General features: G+C 46.2%; 7 protein-coding genes across 7 annotated transcripts; 3 read left to right on the top strand and 4 right to left on the bottom strand.

The window, feature by feature from the left end:
- Nucleotides 1–4435: 4435 nt before the first annotated feature.
- Nucleotides 4436–5904, top strand: EYB26_004949 (uncharacterized protein; the record flags this gene model as incomplete). The annotated part of the gene is made up of 6 exons (XM_054264239.1): nucleotides 4436–4591; nucleotides 4649–4685; nucleotides 4750–4817; nucleotides 4872–5245; nucleotides 5337–5401; nucleotides 5501–5904. The coding sequence occupies 6 exons, from the start codon at nucleotides 4436–4438 to the stop codon at nucleotides 5902–5904; spliced, it is 1104 nt and encodes a 367-aa protein (XP_054120214.1).
- A 526-nt stretch (nucleotides 5905–6430) lies between these two features.
- On the bottom strand, nucleotides 6431–7678 carry EYB26_004948 (uncharacterized protein; the record flags this gene model as incomplete). The annotated part of the gene is made up of 4 exons (XM_054264238.1): nucleotides 6431–6593; nucleotides 6716–7245; nucleotides 7305–7355; nucleotides 7415–7678. The coding sequence occupies 4 exons, from the start codon at nucleotides 7676–7678 to the stop codon at nucleotides 6431–6433; spliced, it is 1008 nt and encodes a 335-aa protein (XP_054120213.1).
- A 1791-nt stretch (nucleotides 7679–9469) lies between these two features.
- EYB26_004947 (uncharacterized protein) lies at nucleotides 9470–12420 on the bottom strand (the record flags this gene model as incomplete). Its single annotated transcript, XM_054264237.1, has 5 exons — nucleotides 9470–10391; nucleotides 10449–10498; nucleotides 10981–11529; nucleotides 11583–12076; nucleotides 12156–12420. The coding sequence occupies 5 exons, from the start codon at nucleotides 12418–12420 to the stop codon at nucleotides 9470–9472; spliced, it is 2280 nt and encodes a 759-aa protein (XP_054120212.1).
- A 584-nt stretch (nucleotides 12421–13004) lies between these two features.
- EYB26_004946 (uncharacterized protein) lies at nucleotides 13005–17705 on the bottom strand (the record flags this gene model as incomplete). Its single annotated transcript, XM_054264236.1, has 3 exons — nucleotides 13005–13079; nucleotides 13156–17434; nucleotides 17488–17705. 3 exons carry the CDS (start codon nucleotides 17703–17705, stop codon nucleotides 13005–13007), a joined length of 4572 nt encoding a protein of 1523 aa, XP_054120211.1.
- Nucleotides 17706–18316: 611 nt separating this feature from the next.
- Nucleotides 18317–19950, bottom strand: EYB26_004945 (uncharacterized protein; the record flags this gene model as incomplete). The annotated part of the gene is made up of 3 exons (XM_054264235.1): nucleotides 18317–18378; nucleotides 18432–19564; nucleotides 19622–19950. 3 exons carry the CDS (start codon nucleotides 19948–19950, stop codon nucleotides 18317–18319), a joined length of 1524 nt encoding a protein of 507 aa, XP_054120210.1.
- A 310-nt stretch (nucleotides 19951–20260) lies between these two features.
- On the top strand, nucleotides 20261–20853 carry EYB26_004944 (uncharacterized protein; the record flags this gene model as incomplete). The annotated part of the gene is made up of 2 exons (XM_054264234.1): nucleotides 20261–20263; nucleotides 20317–20853. The coding sequence occupies 2 exons, from the start codon at nucleotides 20261–20263 to the stop codon at nucleotides 20851–20853; spliced, it is 540 nt and encodes a 179-aa protein (XP_054120209.1).
- Nucleotides 20854–21630: 777 nt separating this feature from the next.
- On the top strand, nucleotides 21631–23763 carry EYB26_004943 (uncharacterized protein; the record flags this gene model as incomplete). The annotated part of the gene is made up of 7 exons (XM_054264233.1): nucleotides 21631–21872; nucleotides 21937–22154; nucleotides 22205–22257; nucleotides 22319–22676; nucleotides 22729–22981; nucleotides 23038–23160; nucleotides 23208–23763. The coding sequence occupies 7 exons, from the start codon at nucleotides 21631–21633 to the stop codon at nucleotides 23761–23763; spliced, it is 1803 nt and encodes a 600-aa protein (XP_054120208.1).
- Between the last annotated feature and the right edge of the window lie 272 nt (nucleotides 23764–24035).

Raw genomic sequence — 24035 nt, 5'->3', positions numbered from 1 at the left:
TCGATATGTGTCAATCAAAAAGTACCCGGTGTAGAATTCACCTCGGAAGCCAAAAAAATATATTCAAAATATACTTCACCACTTTCTACCTAGGCTCTTCAAAGGAAATTGATTCTGGGATTTAGTGGCTCCGTAGCCTCCCCCTTTGCGAAATCTACCAATTTTCCAAGTACCAGTGACTATTGGCAGTCCACGCATACCCTCCAGGCCCGAATGGACAGTCGAACCCGCCCAGCAATAATGGTGGCGCTCTCCAACAGGGTAGGACTCAGACGATGCCGTGGGTACTCCGTACTCCGACAAAATATCCTACGCAGATCAGAACATACTGTAAGAGAGCTGGATCTAACCACTTCTGGAGAATCTTACAGTTGCAGACTCAGGGAAGTTCGGGGTCTGGAAAACATCCTACATACGCAATATAACCCCAGGTTGTATGATCCAACAGATGTCAGATAGGAGGTGCAACACTTACTTCATGATCACTAACGTATATTCAATGATTTGAAAGACATAGTCATGCTATTAAGGCGTTTCCAAGGTTAGGGTTGTGAGAAAATTAGTATCAAGCATAGCCCCCACGCCAAAAACTGGTCAGGGGAAGGAAGAGCCAGCTGGGATTGGTCACAGGCTGCCAATTATCCATGATTATCATGGTGTTTATGTGCCCGAATGCGAAGTAACTATGTTATGACATGGATGATTCTGACTAATCGGATTGTGTACTTTCTTCAGGATGTTGGCCATATGTATCGGTCAATGAGCATGTAACTACAGATATTATAATGGCAGGCATCCGGCACGGCATTGATGGAGAGCCCACAACGCTAGCAATCTCGACACGTATAGCTTTCAATATTGCATTTGCTCTAATCTATGCATAAGTATTTTTCTGGTATCCCAGTGCTAAGCTCTTGGGTCTCCGTTATCTTTTATGGAGAAAGAGTTACAAGATCTTAATATATTAGAGTAGTAGATAAGTATATGATAGCATCAGTTATCGTTAAGTGACTTGCTTCAGTCGGACCTTGTCGGACCCATCAATATTACAGTAAGCATGGACACCATAAGTGATGTAACATCCAGCCTGGAATAGCAATGGAAGGTAACTATGGACCCGCGGATCCTATAATCTGATTACAATAAGTATTGTTGAGACTCTGTACGGAGTAGCTATCTGATAGATCGTGAACTGAGTCCAACTCCGTAGATAATGACTCTCTTCAACTACTCGATATAAGAAACACGGTATATTGGGTGGTAATACTAATACCGGTCTAGAACGATGCATGGATATTTTGTTGCTTACTGCTCACGTTATCTGCGAGTTTAAGAATCAAAGATTGAAGCTTCCCAGTGCAAGGATTCTCATCCTGAAAAAAATATTGACCGAATACCTAACTCACTAATTTAAAGTTTTAACCCAGGTCGGAATCCTTCAACAGACCAGACGCCACGGGCTTCGTTAATACCAACCTACCAAGGCGACTGTCTTGATTAGCTGAACCGGGCACAGTGGGACCTGGGCATGGGAAAAAGGTCGTACGAATATCATTGCTGCTTGAAGCACAAGTCTCACGCCGATCAATATGACATCTGGCTGCGCGGTAAGTAAGAACCAATCAGCCGTGAAATGGCGCGGACGGCTTTGTGTTAGTTCGATCCTTCCTCCCTTCCGGGCTCTGCCAATTGGTCAAACCTTGCTATAATCTGACACATTGGTAGTCCGGTTTCATCTATAAATTAAGGTAATAAGCTAGAGTCAGTACTCCGTAGGTTTAACGGTGTTCTGCGGTACGAAAAACAAGGTACAAGGGTCTAAGCGCCACGCCAGCCCTGTACAGGCAATGGCGGTGGTCTTGATTACCTAGTGGGTCTTGGTGGGGCCAAGTGGGGATGCGGCCCGCACAGGCCTTGAGTCAAAAAGAATACATATACATTGTTGTGTACTTACGGTGTATTTACGCCTAATAGATTACGAACGTACCCTACGTACGGAGTACACCTAGTCGCAATCTAGTAATTATTTCCAAGATTGATTAGCCGGAGTATCTTTTCCCTTTGGAGTTTCAATCTCCTTCTGGAACCCTGTTATCATTTGAGTTTCCCCATCCTGTAAACGTCCGTTATTCTTCCATTCTGTAACAGCCTAGGAGCAATGTCATTGCCGTTTCGAGGACAGTGGTGAATAAGCACTTGCCATTTTTTCGTATCAATGGCGTCTAACCCTTGTCGATCCAGGAGTCATATACTACGTACACTATGCGGTTCCGTTTAACGAAGCCTCAGTCGAGCTCATATCGGACTCTTCTTATCCGGCCATTTGTGCAAGATCTAACTCGCTGTTCTAGTCTTTCTGAAACCTATCACCCCCATACAAAGTGCAGCCCCAATATAGAGAAAGCCAGTGAAAATCTGGGTTGGAAGATAAACCCTACTACCTTCCTTTTCCCGCAACCCAAGGGCGATCAATTCGGCAACTATCAAATAGTCAACACTTGCTCGTGCTCAGGAGGGGTTAGAGAATACCCACATGTACCAGGTATGGTTAGCAAAAGCCAGAGTGTAGAAAGTATTGACGGAAGGTGTTTAATACCAAATACCTCGGCGGAAACTGGAGCGGTCGCCTGTTCAAATATTAGCGTCTCTCTAATCCGTTCGTCAATAGCAAGGCAAAATTTGACATACCGCCCAATTGTTCCCAACGAACAAGCCAGACATTATAGCAAAAAATATCAAAACGCCATAATTTGTAGCAAAAACCCATATAAGAAAACAGCAAAGCCCGCACGCTGTGCTTGCGAAAGCAGTGACTCTATATCTTCCCAAATGATCACTCAGATAGCCCATTGCGGGCCGTCCAATCGCCTGGGCAACATTTAGCAGCGACCCAACAATTGAGCCCTGCTGCTGTGAAAGACCAATGCTCACGACGTAGGAGGGCAAAGAGAATGATAATATCACGTATCCTATTATGCTCAAAACGGACCAAGAGGCGAGTGCCAAGAAGTTGATGTTCGTAAATAACCTATAATCAAAAGACTTCTGTACTGCCCCTAATTGGCGATGGCGGTCCTTGACAAACGATGCACAAGTCATGTTCGTCGTAAAAGCCACAATTGCAAGGATTCTGTATGCCCAGGGCAGAGATATATTCCGAATCATGGAATTGACCGAAAGATTGTACACAAAACCGCCAGTTCCGGCCCCGGCGGATGCTAGGCCCGCCGCCAACGAGCGTCTTTTGGTAAACCACTGTGGGACCACGCCAATGGTCCCTAGAAATAGAAAGCCCATTCCCCAGCCAGAGCATAAGCCTTGGCTCAAGAACAGCTGCCATATTGAATTTGAGAATGATGCTCCAACAAGTGAAAGGGCTTCCAGGCATGCGCCAATGTACAAACTTGTCCGGGTGCCGTATGAACGGGTAGTGTAGGTTACCAAAGGAGATATGAGCAATGCCTGTGATATTGAAAGGCCGCTGACCAAAGCGTAATCAATATACGTGGAGCCGGGAAAGGTGTTCGACGTAAGATAATAAGAGAGAAACACGCCATATGACTGTCTCAGTAGTTCAATGATTGCTCATTACCAGATAGGACTAGAAAGCTTACCCCATTGATGCCAAAGGTATGCATGTTAATTAGAAAAACACAGACAACACAAACCCAACTGTAAGTTCCGTCTTGGGAATGATCTACCTCGACATTTGTCGCAGGTATTGTAGTGTCATTAATTCTCAGCACGGGACTCGCATTGGTAGTAATTTCCAGAGTATCAAGTGACTTTTCCATTTTTGATACCAAACGAAGTTGACGGCTTGGTTGACACAGTATATAAAATCAGATTTGGCTGTATTAGTCGAGTTTTTAAGCAAACACGGCTATAAATACTAGAAGATGTACATATTTAACTCTATTTTGACACCTTCATGGAGCACTATGTATAATCTCTTTCCCTGTAATTATATTACCTATTACCAGATATTCGGCGGAAGTACCTAGTACATACACAGTACAGAGTAATTACGTACTAATGTACTCAAAGATGCTTAGTCGACCGTTAACTTGTCAACGACTCGACAGACTCAACAATAACGGGCCAACAGTAAAATGCACGGTGTGGATCCGGCTAGGTCCGTCCATGCTGCGTTAGCGACTCTGTAGATCCTACTACATGAGTTACAATCATGATGCTTATTTGTTGGTATTATTCTTTCCCTCTCCCCCTTTTCCAGAACGGCCCCAAACCCGTTAGTCCGTTGGCTTTAGTGAGTTTTGAGTTTGCAGATGCCAGCCATGGCCAATCACACTGTGCATGTAATGGCCAATAGCTCTGGGCTCGTTTGAAGAACTTTAAACTCCAACATGTCTTCTTTGTTCTTACGAACTTGAGGTGTACACCCATCTAAGAAGGTGGTGGGTATATTGGCAAGATGAGTGTCAACCTCAACGATAACGACCAAGCTCGCATTTTAGGCTCAACAATTGCGGTATCTGTATTGGCAGATATAGCAATAATTCTCAGATTTGTTTCCAGAAAAATCAAAGGCAGCTATGCCATTGATGACTTGTTAGCAGTCATAGGTCTGGTGAGAATAGACAGCCTTGTGATTTTGGCTCCATGTCCACAACTCACCTGGCTTTAGATTTTCTCGTGGGGATGTCTTGGTTTAGGAATATTCAGTAAGTTTTTAGCCATGTTGAACAAGCATTCAAAGACCATATTTGAACTGATGGGCGCAAATAGTGGTGGTCAATGGAGTTGGGAAACATGTCCAGCTTACTACACCAGTACAGCAAGTTAATTTCTTCAAGGTTCGTACGGTCCTCAAACAGATTTAGACTCGCCTGCTAATCCAAATCCTCCAGGCTCTCATGGCCTATGAAATCATTTACTTTGTCAGTCTCGCTGCGACGAAGATGTCTATCCTACTATTTTACACACGATTGTTCCCAACACGAGAATTCAAACTTGCTGCCAAGGTGATTGCGTGTATAGTCACAGCCTGGCTTATTGCGACAATCCTTGTTTCTGTATTTTCCTGCAGCCCAGTTCGAGCTTTTTGGACGCATGAGGCTGGATCCAAGTGTATCAATTCGGAGCAGTTCTATATCGCCAATGCGGTACCTAACATTATCACGGATGCCTTTATTCTGACTCTCCCGCTTCGCATGGTCTGGGGGCTACATACATCCAAGTGGGAAAGGGTCGCTCTTACTTTTATCTTCATGCTTGGTAGCTTGTATGTTACCCATCAACTTTTCTTTTGGCATCGTCGCAAAACCTCTGTGGCCTATACCAGATACCCTGCTGACTCTTTGCGTCTGTTCCAGCGTCGTCGTGGCAAGTATCATTCGTTTGTCCCAACTTCACGAAGTATCCAACCCCGACTTTACCTGTAAGTATTCGTGCACAACCCAATTTAGAACTATCGGCAATACAATTATTCCGATGGATATGACAGTGAGATTCAAGTATTCTGACTTATCGTTCCAAGGGGGTTTTAACAACACCGTTATTTGGTCGTCTGTTGAGCCTTCAGTTGCCGTCATCAGCGCCTGTCTACCTACTATGCGTCCTGTAGTAGAATTCATTCTACCTCGATCATGGCGCACTCGGAGCTTCAAGTCCTCATCCCACGCACACAGTTTCTCTCAAGACACATCAAAGTATATGGGCAAGCCTTCAAAGGTTCCGGATACCGACCACCATACTATCGATTCAGAAGACCAAAGGCTTAACGGTTACTGGGCTGGTTCTTACGGTCAAGAAGTACCACTCAACCCTATTGCAAAATCAAGCCGGCAGCCGTTCAATGAATACTCAAAAGATGCATCATCTAGATCTCGTGAGATTCATGTTGAGACCAATATCAATGTCTCAGCTTCGTCTATTGTGTAGTAGCAGGAATTTCAGGATAAAAGTCTCTATTTGCGCATACTCACACCACTGTACACAACATATATGTATTTCAAAATATTTGGTCAGGAATATTATGTCGATGTTATACTCGTTCTATCGATGGATAGAGGTTTACCGAACACACGGTTCTAGTCTTTTTTTAGTCATTGTTCCAAATGTATGTCTCATCGGTGCATAAGCCGTGTATTTATTAGAAAATAACAGTTCAATAAGTCTGAAAAGTTGAATATTCTAGCATGAACTGCTTCTCGAATTTGTTTTTATACAGCTAAAAAGGTTTCAAAGTTACGTTCTTCATCTTTGAAGAGAAAAAGCATTTACATTCGAAGACTATATCCAAGATCAAATGCACATTATGTAGAACTGAATAGACATAGAGAATAGCGTCTGAAATATGATTCCATCGTCAATAATCAGCGGGCGATCTAGAATGCTAAAAGAGTCAAGAAACCTTGTCTATCATAAATTGACCCGTCGACCTTCTATTTAGGCCGAACCATTCCTCTTATTCCTGCCATGTAAATTCGATAACAGCGAGATCGGACTCTTCTGGCTGTACAACTTCCACAAAACGAAACCTCTCATCTGCACGTTTGAACAGGTCTACCCATTCACCCTTGTCCCTTTCTTGAGCGTTTTGCATTGTCATCATGGCAACGTCCATAGCACTATGAGTATTGTTAGCGATTGTAAGTCATTCGTCGATGAGCCCTCTTTCTCTTCTCCTTTGCCGACTCGCGAGAAAGGAGGACTCGGTTGACCAAAGCAAAGATGGATATCAAATACTAACCGTAACTTTCTTTCCTTTCTGACCACTATAGTATTCGGCTCGGGCAAGCATATCTCACTGACAACTACCTTTGAACCTTGCCTTAAGGCAGGTACCAAGTTCTTCAATATGCGTATACAGTGCTTGTCTGGCCAATTGTGAAAGATCCATCTAAACAAGTAGACATCGGCACCTGTGATTGGCTGAGGCGTGAAGAAATCGTGCTCCATGAACGATATACAATGATCGAATTCTGGAGGAATGGGCCGACGAGCAGCAATAGTGGACGGTAGATCCTGAACGATAAAGCGGAGCGAAGGAAACTTTTCAGCAATAGCAACCATCGCTTTCCCATGAGAGCCACCGATATCCACCACGGTTCCTCCCGTTGGAAGAGCTCCCCATGGTCCGTGTTCAACTAGGAAATCAAGTTTCAAGGCAGGACCTGTAAGACGGAATGCCATTGCATTGGAGAAGCGTTGAGCTCTGGCTGGGTCTTTACCCATGATCTGATACATTGTATCTGTTGTGTTATTTGCCAACGAGAATCCCTGTGTAAGATATAAGCTCACTATGAAGTCGTAAGTAGGGGGCAATATCCCTGACTTACTGTTTGAGATGGGTCCTCGGAGTCGGGCCATTTCAGCATAGCTGGAATCGTCTGATGTTTTTGTGGTTATCATTCTTAATTCTCCAACTCAAATCAAGGGGCATACGGACATTTAACTCTGCTGGACACATTTCCTCGCATCTCATGCCAACGTAATCGCGAAACTTTTCATCTTCTGCTAAAGCTTTGGATGTTGCAGTGTGAACAACGACTCCTTTGCGAACTTCCTTGAAAATTCTATTTGTCATTGCAAGCCGCATAATACGGCGAACTATGGCCTCGCTGCAGTTGCAGTTGCTAGCTATCTGCCCAAATGTCGCCTCTTCTCCAACAGGGAAGGCAAATGGGATCTTGTATTGATATAGAGCTCTCATGCAGACGAAATAATTGTACTAGAAGGTAATAAGAACTTTGACATCAGATGCATACGATACGATATTTTGATAAATCACAGTAGAGAGTTCTGACCTGATACTCAACAAAAGTCTCCTTCGGGCCCAGAAGAAGCTCGCTCAGCTCCAGATTGGCTTCAAGGATAGCGTCTCTGATTGAACCTATCTCTTCGGGAAAACTGTTCATAAACGGAGAGTCAATATCAAAAGACGGGCTTGAAAGCCCGTTTGATTTCAGATACGAATCAATCTTTGCAACATTTTGAGAGATTGATGTTGCTAACTCGACGATCCTATTATGAGCCATTCTTGGTGTTCGTTCTTTTACGTTTTGTTCTGTTTCGATGGGTAACCTGTCTCTCAGCTCTTATACACGGCTTGCTAACGATGAGTTGCGAATCATCGAATTTTGAATGAAAATGGGAGGATTCACTTTTGCATCAAGATAAGCGAATAGATTTCTGATGCCAGGTATCTGGGAACTAGGTATAATGAGAAATTAGTATAATCAAAGAAAGGCCTCAATCAACGAAACTGAAAAGGGTGGCCACTATGGAGGCAGAGCAGATGCGAAACGTAGTATTCCACTATAACCACAAGACATTTGAGGTGAAAGATAGCTAAGTGGGCTTTGATGCCGGAGACAAAAGTCTTCGGATTGTGAGGAGGAGGGGGCAGTCAAATCTCCTCTTTAACACGGGCAGCATACTATGAAGATGAACTTCCCATTGGACAATCGGTTATTGATTCACAATTCTCATGCTAGGTGTATTTACTGGCAGTCATATCGTACTAGAGCTTTTCGTTCCTAGTGTGGGTACTACAAGTAGGTATCGTTATGACAAAATCACCCTGTACATAGTACACTCCACCATTAATCGGACACTTTAAGACCCCCAAGGCACCACTGCTTATTCCAGGCAGGTAAATACTTAGTGAGGAGCTAGGAAGCATAATGGGACAGGGGTTTGTTAGTTATCTTATGTCAGCAATTTGTTATAAGTTATGATAACTAGTTACGTATAATTATCAGTTGCATTGCATTAATATGCCTGTAAGATCGTCGTTGAGCAGGGAATACATCCTTTCATTAGTTGAATACCTGATTAGTCTTCAATCTAGCACGTAACTATATTCTACTCACTATTAATACGGTCTATAAAAATAGATACACCCGTGTGGATTCAATACATAACAATACAAAGATATAACTACACTAGTGTACCTCCTTATATGCAATTCCTGTTTACGGGGATGGTAAGATTGGTAGTCTAGTTATCAACTAGTGCTTACTACTTAGCTTTTAACATCGAGCACGCCTAACTATATGTAGTCGCGTACATACCTAGGTAAGCTTACTACGGCTACAGTAAGTGGCTCATAAGCCAGTCCCGAAGCTAACTTAACATAGATTTATATACGGTCAAGTACGTGTGCCCATTAATAAGCTCAATTCACTCTAACGGATTTACTACCGGATTTATTAACGGATTCACTAACGACCTTACTAATAAGCTCACTAATGAGCTCACCAACAAGCTTGGGAGAGATTGTATGGCGGACGTATATTAAGCTGGGCCCAGAGCTAACTTTAGAGCTCGTAAGTCAGCTCGTTAAGTGACTGGCTTTGTCTGCATATATTTCCAACATTTACTGATAAGTAAAGTCTATAGGTTGATTTGGAGTAAAAGCCGATCATTGCATTATGTACATGATAACAAACGTCATTAGATTTCATATGCTATTTTCTTATCGTTAAATCCATAGCTATCTTCAAGCCGCCTTTCCAGTAGAACCCAGCATATCCATGCATCGCTCAACAGCTGCCTGCATGGCATTGGTGGCCTCCTCATGCAAAGTAGTCAAGGGGATTTTGCCAGCCTTCTCAGCCTGCACTCGCAAGTACTCGGAATTCATGACCTTGTTTATATTGATTTTGGAGACGCCATGGGAGATGCACTTTTGGAAAATCTCGGTTGTGAAAGGGTCTGCTCCGTGAAGAACAAGGCGCACTTTGTTGCCAATGGCTTGGTTGATGGACTCCAGGCGGTCGTACTCCAATTGCACACCACGGGGGCCATATGAGCCGTGAACGTTACCGAAAGCAGGTGCGAGCCAGTCAATACCCGTGGCAACAAATTCGTGGCTCTCTTCAGGGGTAGTCAATAGACCGGTAAGGTCAGCGGTGTCTGCCACTCCGTCCTCTCCGCCTTCAATACGACCAGGCTCTGCCTCCGTTGCGATTCCACGCTCGTTGCAGTAGGCAACCAACTCGCGGGTCTTTGCCAGGTTTTCCTCCTTCTCATAATGGCTCATGTCAACCATGATACTATCAAAGCCACCGAGATCGGCTGCATAGCGAATGATCTCCGGTGATTGGGCATGGTCCATGTGGACTGTGACGGGGACCTTGGCCTTTTTGGCAGCCTCGGCAGCTGCATGAACGAGCAGGCCATCTGCGTATTGGACTGCCCAGGGGAAGAGGAGGATCATGGCTGGAGATTTTTTGGCCTCTGCGGCACGGACGGTAGCTAGAATACCTTCAATGTTATAACAGCACATCGCGGGAACACCATATTTGCCGGCGAGGGCGTTGTCGAGGATGTCGAGGGCACGGTTGCCCTTTAGGCTTGGGTGAGGCATTTTATATGAATTTTGGGGTTGGTCTTCGTTGACTTTGTTTGAATGGCGACTTCTGGAGCAGCAATGTTAGCAACGATGGTTACATGCATCCAAAATGACACTCATTTACCCGTGATGGATTAAAGGTACCAACAGCCCAATGATTGATGCAATAATATTCTCTGGATGCAACCCAGAGTATCAAGGCTTACGATCATTTATATCCTCAATACAGTTAATTCAACCCGGCTGATTATCCGCTGGTTGACCGAAGCTGTTCCACGGAGATCGGAGCAAGTCCGATGGGGAATCGGATATCATAGGATGGCGGGGGTGGCGGGGTGGAGGAATCGGACACTTCTGCGGTGACCTAACCCTAATTCATGGTGGACAGTCCGGTTCCTCAAAATACATTCAATATTACTGGGTGTAATAAAATAAAATTCTTCATAAGCTAGCTAGCTAGTATGTATTTCGAGCGTGCTAAAACAATATTTGTCCCTTTTCTCGGCCATTTTCTCATACCCGAGGTCCTATCTTTACTGGTATACTGATATGTGCGTCCATAGGTGGGAAATGCAAACAGGAATGTTATGCCAAGCAATTAACTCCTAATATATGCCTCAATAGCTACTAAACTGACTCATCTAGTCCTCCCATACCCTAACAATGCTTGTAGCAGCCTCAGACCCCCATCCACGTCGCTGCGCTACCATATACTGAGTCAACGCTTCGGTAGCCAGGTGCAATGGCGTAAATGAATCCCTTGCCTCCTGCACAATAGCACTAAGCTCCTCAATAATACCATCAATACTCAAAGTTCCCTCCGGTGCTTTCCCCTTTGTGATTCCCTCGCCCATTGTCACGCCTAGGGTGTTGAACATCTTGCTGCCTCCGGCGGCGTTGATGACCAAGTCATAGAATTGTTTCATGTCAACATTCAGGTATCGCGCAAAGGCAACTGCTTCGGCTGCTGCGACTATGTTTGTGTATTGCATGCACTTGATGACCATTTGGAGTCTACGCGCTGTTTCCTCTGGTGATAGAGTACACTTCACGCTGGCTATGGGTTCAGAGGTGTACATGCGGACAAGAGATGAATCGTCCTTAGGGCCATAGCCATGAACCAGACTGGTAAGGTAAAGTTGTTCGGCTGATGATGCAAGAGGTGTAGGGAACTTGTGTAGTCGTGCGGTAGATGTGATGATACCCTTGCCCAAGTCAGCTATTTTCCAATACAAGTCTTCAGGTGTGTTGTACATACCACGTCTTTGAGAATAATTGTCATGGCGCTTGCACCTGGGTTCCAATCTTCTTCCAGCATCCTCTTGATGCGATTTTCGTGCATCCATGTCCACGCATCGGATTTTATGATTGCATCCGCCACGACATGAGCGTCCAATCCGAGTCGTGCTGCAAGACCCATAGACTCACTCACACCAGCAATGTGAATCGCCGCAAGAACTTGATGTACCATTTTCATATTGCTGCCCGCTCCAATGCCTCCTGGAACCAAGTATAATTTCTTCGGGTCGGACATTTCTTCAAGAAGGAATTTTCCTTTCTCAAGAGCAGCGGCGCTTCCTCCGGCCATGATCGAGAGCGTTCCATCAGCTGCACGACCAGCTCCGCCAGATACAGGACTATCAATGAAGATTATATCGTCTCGCCCGCGAGCTTTGAATTCTTTCTCAACTGATTGAGCATATGCTGAGGGGACAGTGGAACAAAGCAGGAATGTCGCGCCTTGAGGGAGTACTATGGGTCGCATATTGTTAGCGCCATGCGGCATAACAACGAACAGATGAAAACAGAAACAAAGCACCAAGGGACATACCATCTAGGATTCCTGTTTCTGGGTTAAACAACACATCCTGCACTTGAGGTGCTGATGCGACCATACAGACATAGTACGGTTTTCCCTCCGCCGAGTCTCTCAAAGATGTCGCGGGAATTCCACCAGCTGCCCTGAATCGCTCGACTGATGCAGGAAAGACATCGTAACCTTTGACGGAATATCCTTGTTTGACGAGGTTGGTGGCCATGCCAAAACCCATGGCACCGAGGCCGACGAAGCCAATCTCGGGCTTTCCAGAAGTCATGGTTATATCTTGAACACAATGTAATCTTGATTATAAATAATGTAAATTATGGAAATGAACAAAGTACACACGATATCAAAGCTTTTAAAAGCATGCGAGTTGTTATTTACGTCTCTTATTGACCTCGGAAATTTGGCCTCCCCACGCTGTTCAACGGAGCAAGTCCGAGTCTTGGTGGAGCTCTCCGCTGCATTGACCTCATAATCTTTGCCGGCACAAACACCTTTTATGATCATCGCATCAAAGTCCGGCTAAACTGATGGGTATTCTGGATTTCTGAGAGCCTCCTATTCTCCCTAGACTCAGGAACCGGTGACATCTTATCGGAGCCGATGCTTGTCGGCTAATGCGAATTGCTTCTATCATTAACCGAAACGTCAGTGCAGAAAGGTAAACGAATGAAGAATCAGAAATGCAGTATAGTGGACCTCAAGTGGTTTCCTCGTATGTGATTGTTTGTTTGAATATCTACCTAAGTAAGTATACAGCCATGGTATATGTGAAAAGGGTACCCTGGCATCCATTTAATTGTCTTCTGCCTTTCGTCGTCCAGCGCTACATATGACTCAAACTCCAGCTGATAATTAATGCGACGCTACCTTGGAAGCATCGTAATACACATCAAGTAGACATCCAGCAGACCAAGCTTGAGTAGGAGACTACATGGCCCAAATCGTCAGCTCAAGAACGATAACATAGAATGAGGATGGGATAAAGAGAAAAGAAAGAACCTACCGAATCCGCACAATAAGCCCCATCCTTATTCGTCAACTCCGTCAATCCCTTCCATGGACTCTCTTTGAGGGCAATTTTACACCCTTTGAGCCGTCTCGTAACCTGCTGAAAGGTTTCTGTACGCCCATGCACCGTCTTTCTCCGCAAGAGATCGAAATGTAATAGTGCCCGCAAGAAGAATCCGCGAGGCCATAGCCATTCAGGACCCTGGTGGTAATTCCTTCCCTTTGAAGTTGCGAAATCACTTGAATCTTCAGAGTTATCGTAATTGGGTCTGTAGTTGAGATCGGATGGGTCAAGGGTAGCGACGCCCGTGGGTCCTAGAAGGACGGAATCGGCGAGGGAGAGGCATTGTAATGCGTGTTCAGGGTTGAAAAGTTCAGGGGCAACGGCCATGGCGATTGGAAAATTGGCGCGGAGTTGGTAGTCTTCATACGGTTTACCAGACTTGTAGAGATCTTTGTAGATGCCTCGTCTGTTGACGAGCGAAGGGTCAATGTCGTATTTGTTGTCGTCCGTGCTGTCGAGGGGAATGTAGTAGCATCGCTCAAAGTTGGATTTGATCTTTGATGCCCATTCGGCGAACGTGATAGTAGATTTATTGTCATCAGTGACTCCCTCGTGTTCGTACTGCCCGTATGCGCGAAGTTCTTGGACCCATTTCAGTGCACTATAGCACAAGCCGGTGATTTCGATGGCGGCCCCGTCTCGTGGTGTTCCAGGATATCCCTTACTTCCTGCCTTTTCGCTTTCGCCCATTTTATCCATCCATGTACCGCAGTTGAACTGGTTGCCTCCAAATATGATGCCATTGTCCCAGTCCACGTTGACGTCAATCTGGAATCCTTCCGGTTTCATTTGAACATCAAGCGCGGGCCCAGCGTTGTATTCTCTAAAGCTGAGTCCGGAAGCATGGCGTTGAAATACTTCTTGGATAATTTCCCGAATTGTGGATGACTGAGAATATGCTCGTGGATCGTCATATGGGAACCAAGTATCATCATACGGCAAAAAGCGTCGAGGGACTTTCGCATCCAAAATCCTGATTCCGTCGGGCGCCATCTTTGTGTAATCCTGAATAGCCTGCAGGAAAAACCAGACCGAGTCTCGAGAATTGTATCGTGGTAGCTTACCGCTACTCAACAGATTAGGAATCATGCCATGTTTGAGAACGCTCGCGAAACTAATGATATGCCCCTTCGCCTCGTCAAAACGACCTGTACATAGAAGCAAACCGCGAAGCGAGATAAAGACATCGCGACCCCAGCATCGTGCCCAATCTACAGCAAAATGGGGGAGACCAGCGGCAAGACTCGGTACGCTCTTGGTTGGCCACAAGGATGCTGATTTGACATAGCCAACTTGTTGGACACTAACCATGGCTAGTTGGTGGATGAATTGCTGGCCATGTTGAATGTTATTGCTGAATAGCTGGATACCTCGTCGCCATGCAGCTGTGAACGCACTCTGTACAATGATGGCAAAATATCGTGGAAGTAAAAAACTGGGTAATGTTCGGACCACATCAAACCGTGTGCGTAGCCAAGCTGCTGGCGCGTCTAGACGAGTATACATTTCTTGTTTGCTTGCTCGCTCTAAACGACCTACAATATAGTCTATTGCCCATTGTCCCTGACGTAGATGGTCGCACAGGGGGTGTGCTAACTCGTTATATCTGACAATGTTCTCGAGCAGACTCCACCAACCCTGAAGACCAGCATAGACTAGCGGACCATGGTTCGGGATACTGTACACACCATCTTGCCCATTGCTAAAGTCTCGTTCTTCGGCTTCGCATTTGTACAGGAAGAAGTTGAGATCAATGAGATCAAGTTTTGAGAAAGCCTCGTTAGCGCCGCTGGTGATGTAGTTATCGAATCCATCCGCATGTTCGGCGCTAGGGATCCAGGTCTCGAACAGGGCAATAGAACCAGGAATCAGATGCTCAGTAACTGTAAGATCAGAGTCATCTCCATTGATGCAGACTGTGGCACCTTCAATGCCAATCACTTTACTCGGCAGACCCCGTAGAAAAGCTGTATCTTCCAGAACCTTTTTTTGAGATTCATCGCTAACTTCGACTTCCAATTTCCAGCTTCCGAGTAGCTTTGCATGAGTACCAGTGAGGTGGGTTGGGGCTAGAGTTCCATTTCCGTTTCCATGCCCAGGGAATGCCGTATGCGCAATCAACAAGATACCCTTCCGTGTCTTTGGATGCACTCTGTGGACTGTGATGTACTCTCCGTCATGATGGATATATGTTTCATCATAACCTTCTTTGCCCATCTTGGTATGAAGCTCGTTTAGAAGTTTCTTGATTCCCCCAATTCCACCCTCACCGGGGCCTACTTCAAGAGTCTCGCATTCCGAAAATTTGGAAGTGTACAAACGAGTTTCAGAGACGAGATCAATGAGTTTAGGGTATATCTCGTCGTATCCCATAACACTGCCAGTAGCAGACGCACACATTGCAACCAATGCAGCGTTCGGCAATGTATCTCTTGCATCTCTCTTCTGAGCTGGGACTTCATTATCGTGCGTACAGTCCATGAAGAGCGCATGAACAGGACTTTGACGAATATGCGCAATTGTTTCTTGCTCGTTCGGTTCAGGAGAAGATCCTGTAGGAAGATCCAATTCGAAGCTTCCAATTGGTCTACCACCATGTCTATGAACTAGACGACTCAATTCAGCAGTGCTCCATGCTTGCATAGCTTCTCGAATCAGCGCACTTATGCCCAGACGTTTCACAAAAACGTAGTCAGTCTCCTCAGATCCAGTGAAAAGTTCGGCGAAGACAGCCAGGTTTGGCCGGACTTTGCGTGCTTCATCAAGGAGGTACTCGGCCACAGGTAAAGGAGTAGAATGACAGTTGTCTACCCGGAAACCAGAGAAATATTTTGCCATAAGTCGGGTGTATTTAGCCATGTACTCCCAGAGGAATGGATTATCCTCAGGCGAAGATCCATATCTCAGCTTGACACAGTCACCCCACACGATGACTTCTCGACGGAGATAGGCCCGCGAGTCTGGCCCAGCATTGTCTTTCATAGCATCGGCATTCCAAATCCAGCCATTGTTGACCAACGCCAATGACTTAGGGTTATGGCGCCTGGTTGTTTCATTGACAGGTAGTCTTGTGAAGTAGGTCTCGATAAGAGCACTGGACTTGGTCACTGGTCCCAACTTTGGCCCGTGATCATCGATTCTAACGTACTTGATGCGATTGAGCAATTGGTCCAAGATAACTTTAACATCTGCGTCGTACTCCTCATAGAATGGTTGGTTGACCTCGTCGAGAATCCGACTTATTTCCGACTCCACTGTAGAGCTGTCTGCTGTGTCGTTCGATCCGTATAATGCAGAAAGCAAGCGTGAAGCTTCTTTCTCATCTACTTGCCGAGAAAATCTCCCAAGAATACGAGACGAGTTTGGAAGAGCGTTTTGACGGATAAAATCTGCTTTTTGCTTCAAACTCCACGACTGAGCACCGTCAATAGGTTCTGCCGTCGCGGAGCTAGTTGTCCACTCTCTGATGATTCGAGTGGCATTCTCTTTCACGTCCACAACGTAAAACTCCCACAACTTGATCGCGTCGATAACATGCTCGCGCATTCCAGCGATTACCTTCAACAAATCTTCCACTGTGTGAAACTCGGTGGGCAAACCAAGTTCCTCCAGATCATTGCCGTATTTGAGCAAGGCAGTATCAAGTTCCAAAGCAGCCTCTAACCACGGTGCCGTTTCAACATTGTACCCCGCCTCAGGATGTTCTTCAAGCCACTTGCTGTTATTTGCAGTGTGGTTCCAGACAACGTCCGTCAACGCCAATAGGCCGTATTCCTTGTTCATTTTCTCCACCAACTCCGCGATATCCTTTTCTCCGTTGGGGAACGAGTCTGTACCGAATTTCATTTGGTCGTAGATACTATAAGGGGAATTAGACGAACCGCGTTGCATCAGCGGTGTGAAATGAATCATATTGTAATTTCGTTGCGATATGCCGCGTAGGTGATTGTCCCAGTCTGTTGGATATTTGCCCATGAATTTGGATATTACCGAAAATATAGAAAGGGCATCCAATGGCAAGTCTGCACCCCGCAGAGACAATGCCGGGGCCACGTCGACATAGTGAACTTCACTCTTCTCCTGATTCTGCGAGGGAAGAGAGGACGCCGTGAATTCGGGGAGAGGCGAGTAGGTAGTATAGAAAGCAAAGGCTCCCGCTTGGGTTATCGGCACATCGATATAGATATCTTTGTTGAAGTCTGGCTGAAGACTGTCATCCGGAGTCAATTTTTGGTAAATCGTTCGGCAGGTTCAAGCACTTACATGAATTGGCGAAACCTCGATCGATCGAATTCTGCGCCTTCTTCGGGTATGTTTGTCCATAAGCTTCCCTCTCTACAAATAGAGCTTGTGCCTTCAATCACGAAGCGTAGCACATAAGCGGGGGTCGTCGGAGGTGGCAGGTAGATGTACCCGCCAGGAATATCCGGCGCACCGTCATCTGTCAGCGGCAACAGATAGACTTGTCGTGTACCGCGCATTCTGTTTTATGAAAGCGCAATGAATAGGAAAGAAACGAGGGGATGTTGATTATTGAATTTCATGAGAGAAATTGCGCGGGCATGTGGGATCGGAAGGTATTTATTTGGCGTGAACTAGAGACGATAGGGAGCTAGCTCATGATCAGTCAGCCAGGTCAGGTTCGTACGTAAGCTAGGAGTGTGGATGAACCGCGTTACACACAGACTATACATATCCACTATGACGCCGACAGCATACTCGTAGCACGTAGACTGATAGTAGTAGTACGTATCTCAATGGGCCTTGACAGGTGTTGGCAGATGGTTGTGGTGAGCAGAGAACTTGCCGGGTTTTTGGCAGTGCCCCGCGGGGCTAGAACGAGCATGACATCATGCGGCATGCCCCGGTGCCTGACCCGCTCTAGCCTCTTCTCCAACTACTGAGACACCACCACTCATGATCATGAGAATATATTCAGACCGCTCTATGCAATTATCATTACGCTCGTTCTTAAGCAATAATACATCATCATCGTATATACCAATTCTCTACTCCACGTCCCCTGACGACTCCCTTCCATCTCTAACACCATACACTTCAGCAAACGAAGTTCCAATCCCCTCACGATCAGTTAAAGTTTGGGCTCAATGAACGAAGGAAGGTCCTCAACTCTCATTTGGCCTTGTAGAATGCCTGGCTTCAAGTTAGCAACTGGATTGTTACCTCGTAGGGTTAAGATAGCTTACGGTAAACTGCGGTAAATAGAGGATAATCCTTCTCCACGCCCTGGTTCTTCAGAAATTTGTTGACCTCAGCAGCTGTCAACGTACCCTGGAGCTTCTGGCCGTTGAGCTCTTGCCGTTCAATCTCCTCAATGGGTGCGCCTCGCTGGACACTGAGCTTCGCGCAACGGAAGTTGCGCCCACCGCTACAACTGGTGATGAGGTCCGCAACACCAGCACTTTCTTCGGTAAACGTCTTTGTATCGATTGAGTTGGCAAAGAATTGAGATCCAAACTTGACCATCTCCAACAGTCCCACACGCATGACTGCAGCCTTGGCGTTGTCGCCCCAGCCCAAGCCATCGACAAAACCAGCAGCAACCGCAATGATGTTCTTGAGGGCACCTCCAAGGGCGACACCGGCGACATCGCTGACAAGACGCACGTGGAAGTAAGGACGGTGGAACAATGCCTTGAGAAGACCGTGATCGATGGGAGGGTAGTCGTTAGGCAGAGGGCGAAGTTTTACTTTTGAGTACTGTCCAGAGGAGTCCTTGTGTTCGAAGGAAAGGTCCTCCTGTGATTGAGAGGGCGAGCCTTCAGTAGGGGTCGGTGCCTTGGAGTCAAGGTGAGGAGGGTCATAACCAATCGTAGTTTCGCACCAGAGCTCCTTAGCTACTTCGTTTGCAATATTGGCACCCGAAAGAGAACCGCAGTAAATCCCAAGCTTCTTGCCAATTGTCTCGGAGAAGAGACTAACTCCCTCTTCCGTTACATCCACACCCTTAATGCAAGAGATACCACGAGCGTAGGGGAGGATCTTGCCCTGGAGCTGATCGCAGATTCGGATGATGAATTGATGTGGGACGTTGAAGATCAAGATCGAAGAATCTCTAACCGCATCTTCTAATGAAGGGTTGGCATGGAGGTTCGTTGGGAGAGGGATGTCGGGAAGGTATTTGACATTCTCGTGGAGCCCGTTGATCACATCCGTCAAATTCTGGGGGCCCTGGCAAAGGGGGTTGCTAGACTTAAAGTGCATGCCACGTTTCGGCACTTCCACCTTCTCTTCAAACACCCACATCTCGACGGTCTCATGGAAAATGTCACTGTGCTCCGCGGCGTTTTCGGCGACGATTTTCGAGATTGCGGTTCCCCTGGGTATAATGTGAGCTCATATTATCTCTACCAAAAACACATGCAATACCACTCACCAGTTACCGGACCCGATAACGGTCACCTTGTGCTTCTTCGAGTTCGTATTGAGCGACATCTCGGCTTGGCTGCTTTGAGGGGTAGTAGAAGAGCAACGAATTTGAGGTTGTCCGCGCAAGGGCAATGTGGTGTGACGGCAGGGTAATATAATCCGACGATTCAAAGAAGAAGGCGCTGGAGGAGACGTAATCGAAGTCGGAGTGGTGGTGGTGGTGGTGGCCAGAGATCGTTGAGGCAGGCTTCGGGCAAGAAAACGGTGAGAGAGGAAGGATTTTCTCAGAGCGATTGTAGTGGTGGTGGCATGTGACGCGAGCTTGGAGTAATTCATAAATTTGGGGCAATGGATGCTGGACCAGGGGCGGTAGCACACAGAGCCTTGTAATGTCCAGAGTATTGATTTTGATACGCAGAAAGGTGTACGTATTATGTACGGGGGTCAATGTCACATGCTTCCAAGCAAGTTGATTTGGGCTGGGCCCGCCGTCGTCTCGGGAAGGCTCTCCGACCACTACATTTTTTTCGTTCTGGACTACCGTCAAAGGACGCATTACGCACGTGCAATTTGATGCAACACGCACCTCTATTTTATATTTTGTACGATTTGTCTCTATTCACTTATATCTTATCTCATTCTTCATATGGTAGGCCTTCGTTCCATCGCAGGTTGTGACAGACCATGTTTTAACCATCACAGGCTCCAATCGCTCCAACGAGTCGCAAGACATCCAGCGGCCGAGGCGCAATACCTTCGACCAACAGTGGCCTATTTCCCGACGATTTTCGGACAACTAAGAAGGATAAGCGCTTGATCAAGCACTCGGTCTTCGTGAACAAGGTTGCAAAATCCCTAAAGAAAACACCCAAGCGACGACGCCCCTCGAAAAAGCTCGTCGCAAATCTTGATTCCCTCGCTGATGCCCTACCCGATGCGGACGATGAGACTCCCTCGGACGTTGCCAATCAAGCAAATATCATCAAACACAAGACATTGAAACATCGCCCTGGGGCTATGAAGAGGAAAGAGAAGATGGAAAAATTGGAGCGTGACAGGTTCATCAAGAATATGGCACAGATGAGTGCTATTGAACAAGCCACACCGAAATCGCAGCAGCAATCCGAAAGTCAAATGGCTGGTGCTGAATCAAATTCCACGTCTAACCGATGGGCAGCTCTTCGGGGCTTCATTTCCCAGACAATGGATCACCAGCCTGCATTCAAGAACGCAAAATAGGTTATATGCTCGGACCCTGGACCACGTTATTTATGATCGTCAACATCAGAGGCCTTGCTTCATTACCAGCTTTCAGTCTAGGTTGATCGGATGCCACTTGAGCAACCCAGGAGTGCCGACACGGCTGAAGATGCGATCGCTTTTACACCTAAGGTAGCCCAATCTGCAGTCCCCCCGGTCAGGAATATGGTGTTTGATGATGTGATCAAGACTCAACGCTGTATATCGTACAGATATCTGCGTGAGTTTGATTCATCCGCTACAATATGCCCCCGACGAATGAGAATAGATATGCTTATAGGCATTATTTTCTGCGTGCGGTTGAATCATGGCGGCGATGTTATTGCATTGTGTATGTAAAGGAAAGGTCGAGCTATACTTGGTCTACGATATCAATGAACCAGAAATTACTCTCATAACAGACATGCGTATGATTTATGGGAAATATCCGTCCTAGCCTAAGGGGTGCTTTCTAGATGGCCAAAGTAGGCGCCTTCCGTTTTTACCAACAAACCCGGAAGGGACCCAGACCTTCTACTTCGACAGAGCCATCTCGACCTTGCACAAACTCTTTTATACTCTCGTTCATCTTTAGCATGAAGATTTCTAAAGCGCTGTATTCAGTTTCAAAGCCAGCGCGGTCACTGCACTGCAACCTTCTTACTTCAAGACTTTCTTATATCACTCAGATTCCCACCGTCGATGCCGTTCTCTACCGACTGAAGACAACGCCTACATCGACCGACTCTCCCAACGTCCACAGAAACTCCATCCACGATGCGCGGGTATCGTCAGAGTCTGGGCAGAATTGCGGAGGTTTCGGAGACTTCAGCTGCTGACCTGGATAGTAACGCTCGGAAAATACCTCACAATGGGGTAGAGTCGGGATCTGCTGTACATTTTCCGGATCAACTTGACGGCGAGAACTCGAGACTTGGGGACAAGCAACCTGAAGAAGGACTTGGGAATGCAAAGAATAATCATGCCGGCGTGTGGACTCGACGTCGTGTGAATTTGGCGTATGTTGGGTTTGTACCCTACCTGTATGTTGATCTCCGAAAAATGCATTCTAACATCTCACAGAATATTCATCGTCTACTATCTCACGAGCCTTCAGCTACAAATCAGCAATCATCTCATTGTCCACACCATGAGCAGTTTCGGGAAACATCATCTGACAGCGACGAATGGGATTGTTGCCAGCATCATTGGAGCTGTGATCAAGCTGCCTATGTCTAAAGTGGGCAATACCTGGGGGCGAGTTGAGCTATTTGTTACGGTAGTGCTTGTAACAGTACTTGGTAGGGTTATTACAGAAGACGGATTTATGAAATCTGCTAACAACTTCTAGGCCTTATTTTGGCGGCAACTGCTAAAACTGTGACATTGTTCATGGTTGCACAGGTAAGCTGCTACCGTTACCTAGGTGCTTTTGTCGTTTTGTCACTCATGGCTAATGAGACAGACTTTATGCTGGATTGGTTACGATGCTATCTCGTATATCCTTGGTATTGGTATAGCCGACATAACCCGGATCAAAGATCGAGGCTGGCTTTTCGCAGTCAGCAATTCACCACATCTCATCAACACGTTTGTCGGCCCTATCGCAGCGCAATCACTTCATAAACGCGGTAACTGGCGTTGGGCCTATGGTGCTTTTGCAGTCATTTTGCCTGTGTTTTCCTTACCGTTGGCAGCCACGCTCTTCGATGATCCTCGCAGGCTCACGCAAGGAAACCAGAAGTCCCAAGAGCCCTCGGAACCTGTGAATCGCCGACAAAAAGTATGGAGAATAACCAGAAGCCTTTTGGTAGAGTCTGATGGTGCGAGTCGGTGACCTTTTTTATAATAGTTAGCAACTAATTGAGCTACTAGTTATCGGCGGCATTCTGCTCGGAGCATCCTTCGCAATGCTCCTATTGCCACTTAGCTTCGGGGTGTTCTCACAGAAACCCTCAAAGGCTCCTCGTCTGGCATTCATGCTAGCTTTGGGTGTCTGTCTCCTTCCCATTCTCGTCATGTGGGAGCGGCACCAGTTCAAGACTCGGAATGTCGCTTTTCGTGGCTTAATCAATCCAACCATACTCGGAGCTTGTATCTCCAGCGCAGCGCTCTTTGCCAGTTTCTAGTGAGAATTCCTTTGATCTTTATCATTGAGTATACACATTAACTCATTTTGCATAGCTGTTTAGATTCATACTTCCTTTCATACCTGCAAGTGGTCCATAATCTCACACTATCAAGAGCGGGATATGTGCACAACGTCTACATTGTTGGATCTTGCTTCTTCGCATTATGTACCGGAATGTGAGTCGAATCACTCTCCCATAATGAATATGCTCTGACCGTGATAGCTCGATTCGCTTCAACGGAAAGTATACAGCCTTGGCTCTTGCGGCTACTGCTTTCGATTTTCTGGCGACAGGTCTGACCATAATTATCCGGCAATCAAACAAAGCACCGTGGCATATCATTACAAATCAACTGATATTATCTTTTCCCGGTGGTACCATGGGGATTTGTGGAACGATGGCGGTTATGGCGGTGGTTGAGAGCTCAGAGGTGCCAATATCGCTGGCCTTATTCAGTCTCTTTACAGGACTTGGTGCTGCCACTGGACGGGCTGTTGCTGCTGCTTTATATATAAATTATATGCCTAAATTGTTGGAGCAATATCTTCCTCTTGACGCTAAGCCATGGGCCAAAATCATATACGGAAGCCTCAACCAGCAACTCAGTTACCCCATGGGCAGCACAGTCAGGCACGCGATCATCCGTGCTTATGAAGAATTCATGCGGCACACGTGTATTGCAGGGCTGGGATTCCTACCGTTAGCTCTACTGCTAGTGGCACTGTGGGAGAATGTGAATGTCAATGAATTGCATGAAGGAAGGCGGATAGTGGTTTGAAAAGACCCTCGGTGCGATGGACTTTTCGATGAAAAAATCATTCTTAGAGGTTCTCGGATATTCTTATCCACAATCTATTGCTACCAGACATAATAGTATCATATGATATATTTTTATCAAGGATCGGCAATTCACTGTTACTATTTTTCTTCCTTTCAAAAGCTGAGCATTGTACAAGTAAACTGGCGAGGAGGTAGCAGGCATCAAAGCTAGTAACTATGACATGCATCCTTCAGAACACAAGAAATAGAATAACAGAGGATATCCCCCAT

Source organism: Talaromyces marneffei, chromosome 3 (genome assembly GCF_009556855.1).
Source record: "Talaromyces marneffei chromosome 3, complete sequence".
NCBI lineage: Eukaryota > Fungi > Ascomycota > Eurotiomycetes > Eurotiales > Trichocomaceae > Talaromyces > Talaromyces marneffei.
Note: the sequence above shows the minus strand (reverse complement) of the source record. Positions and strands in the feature narration are given on the sequence as shown.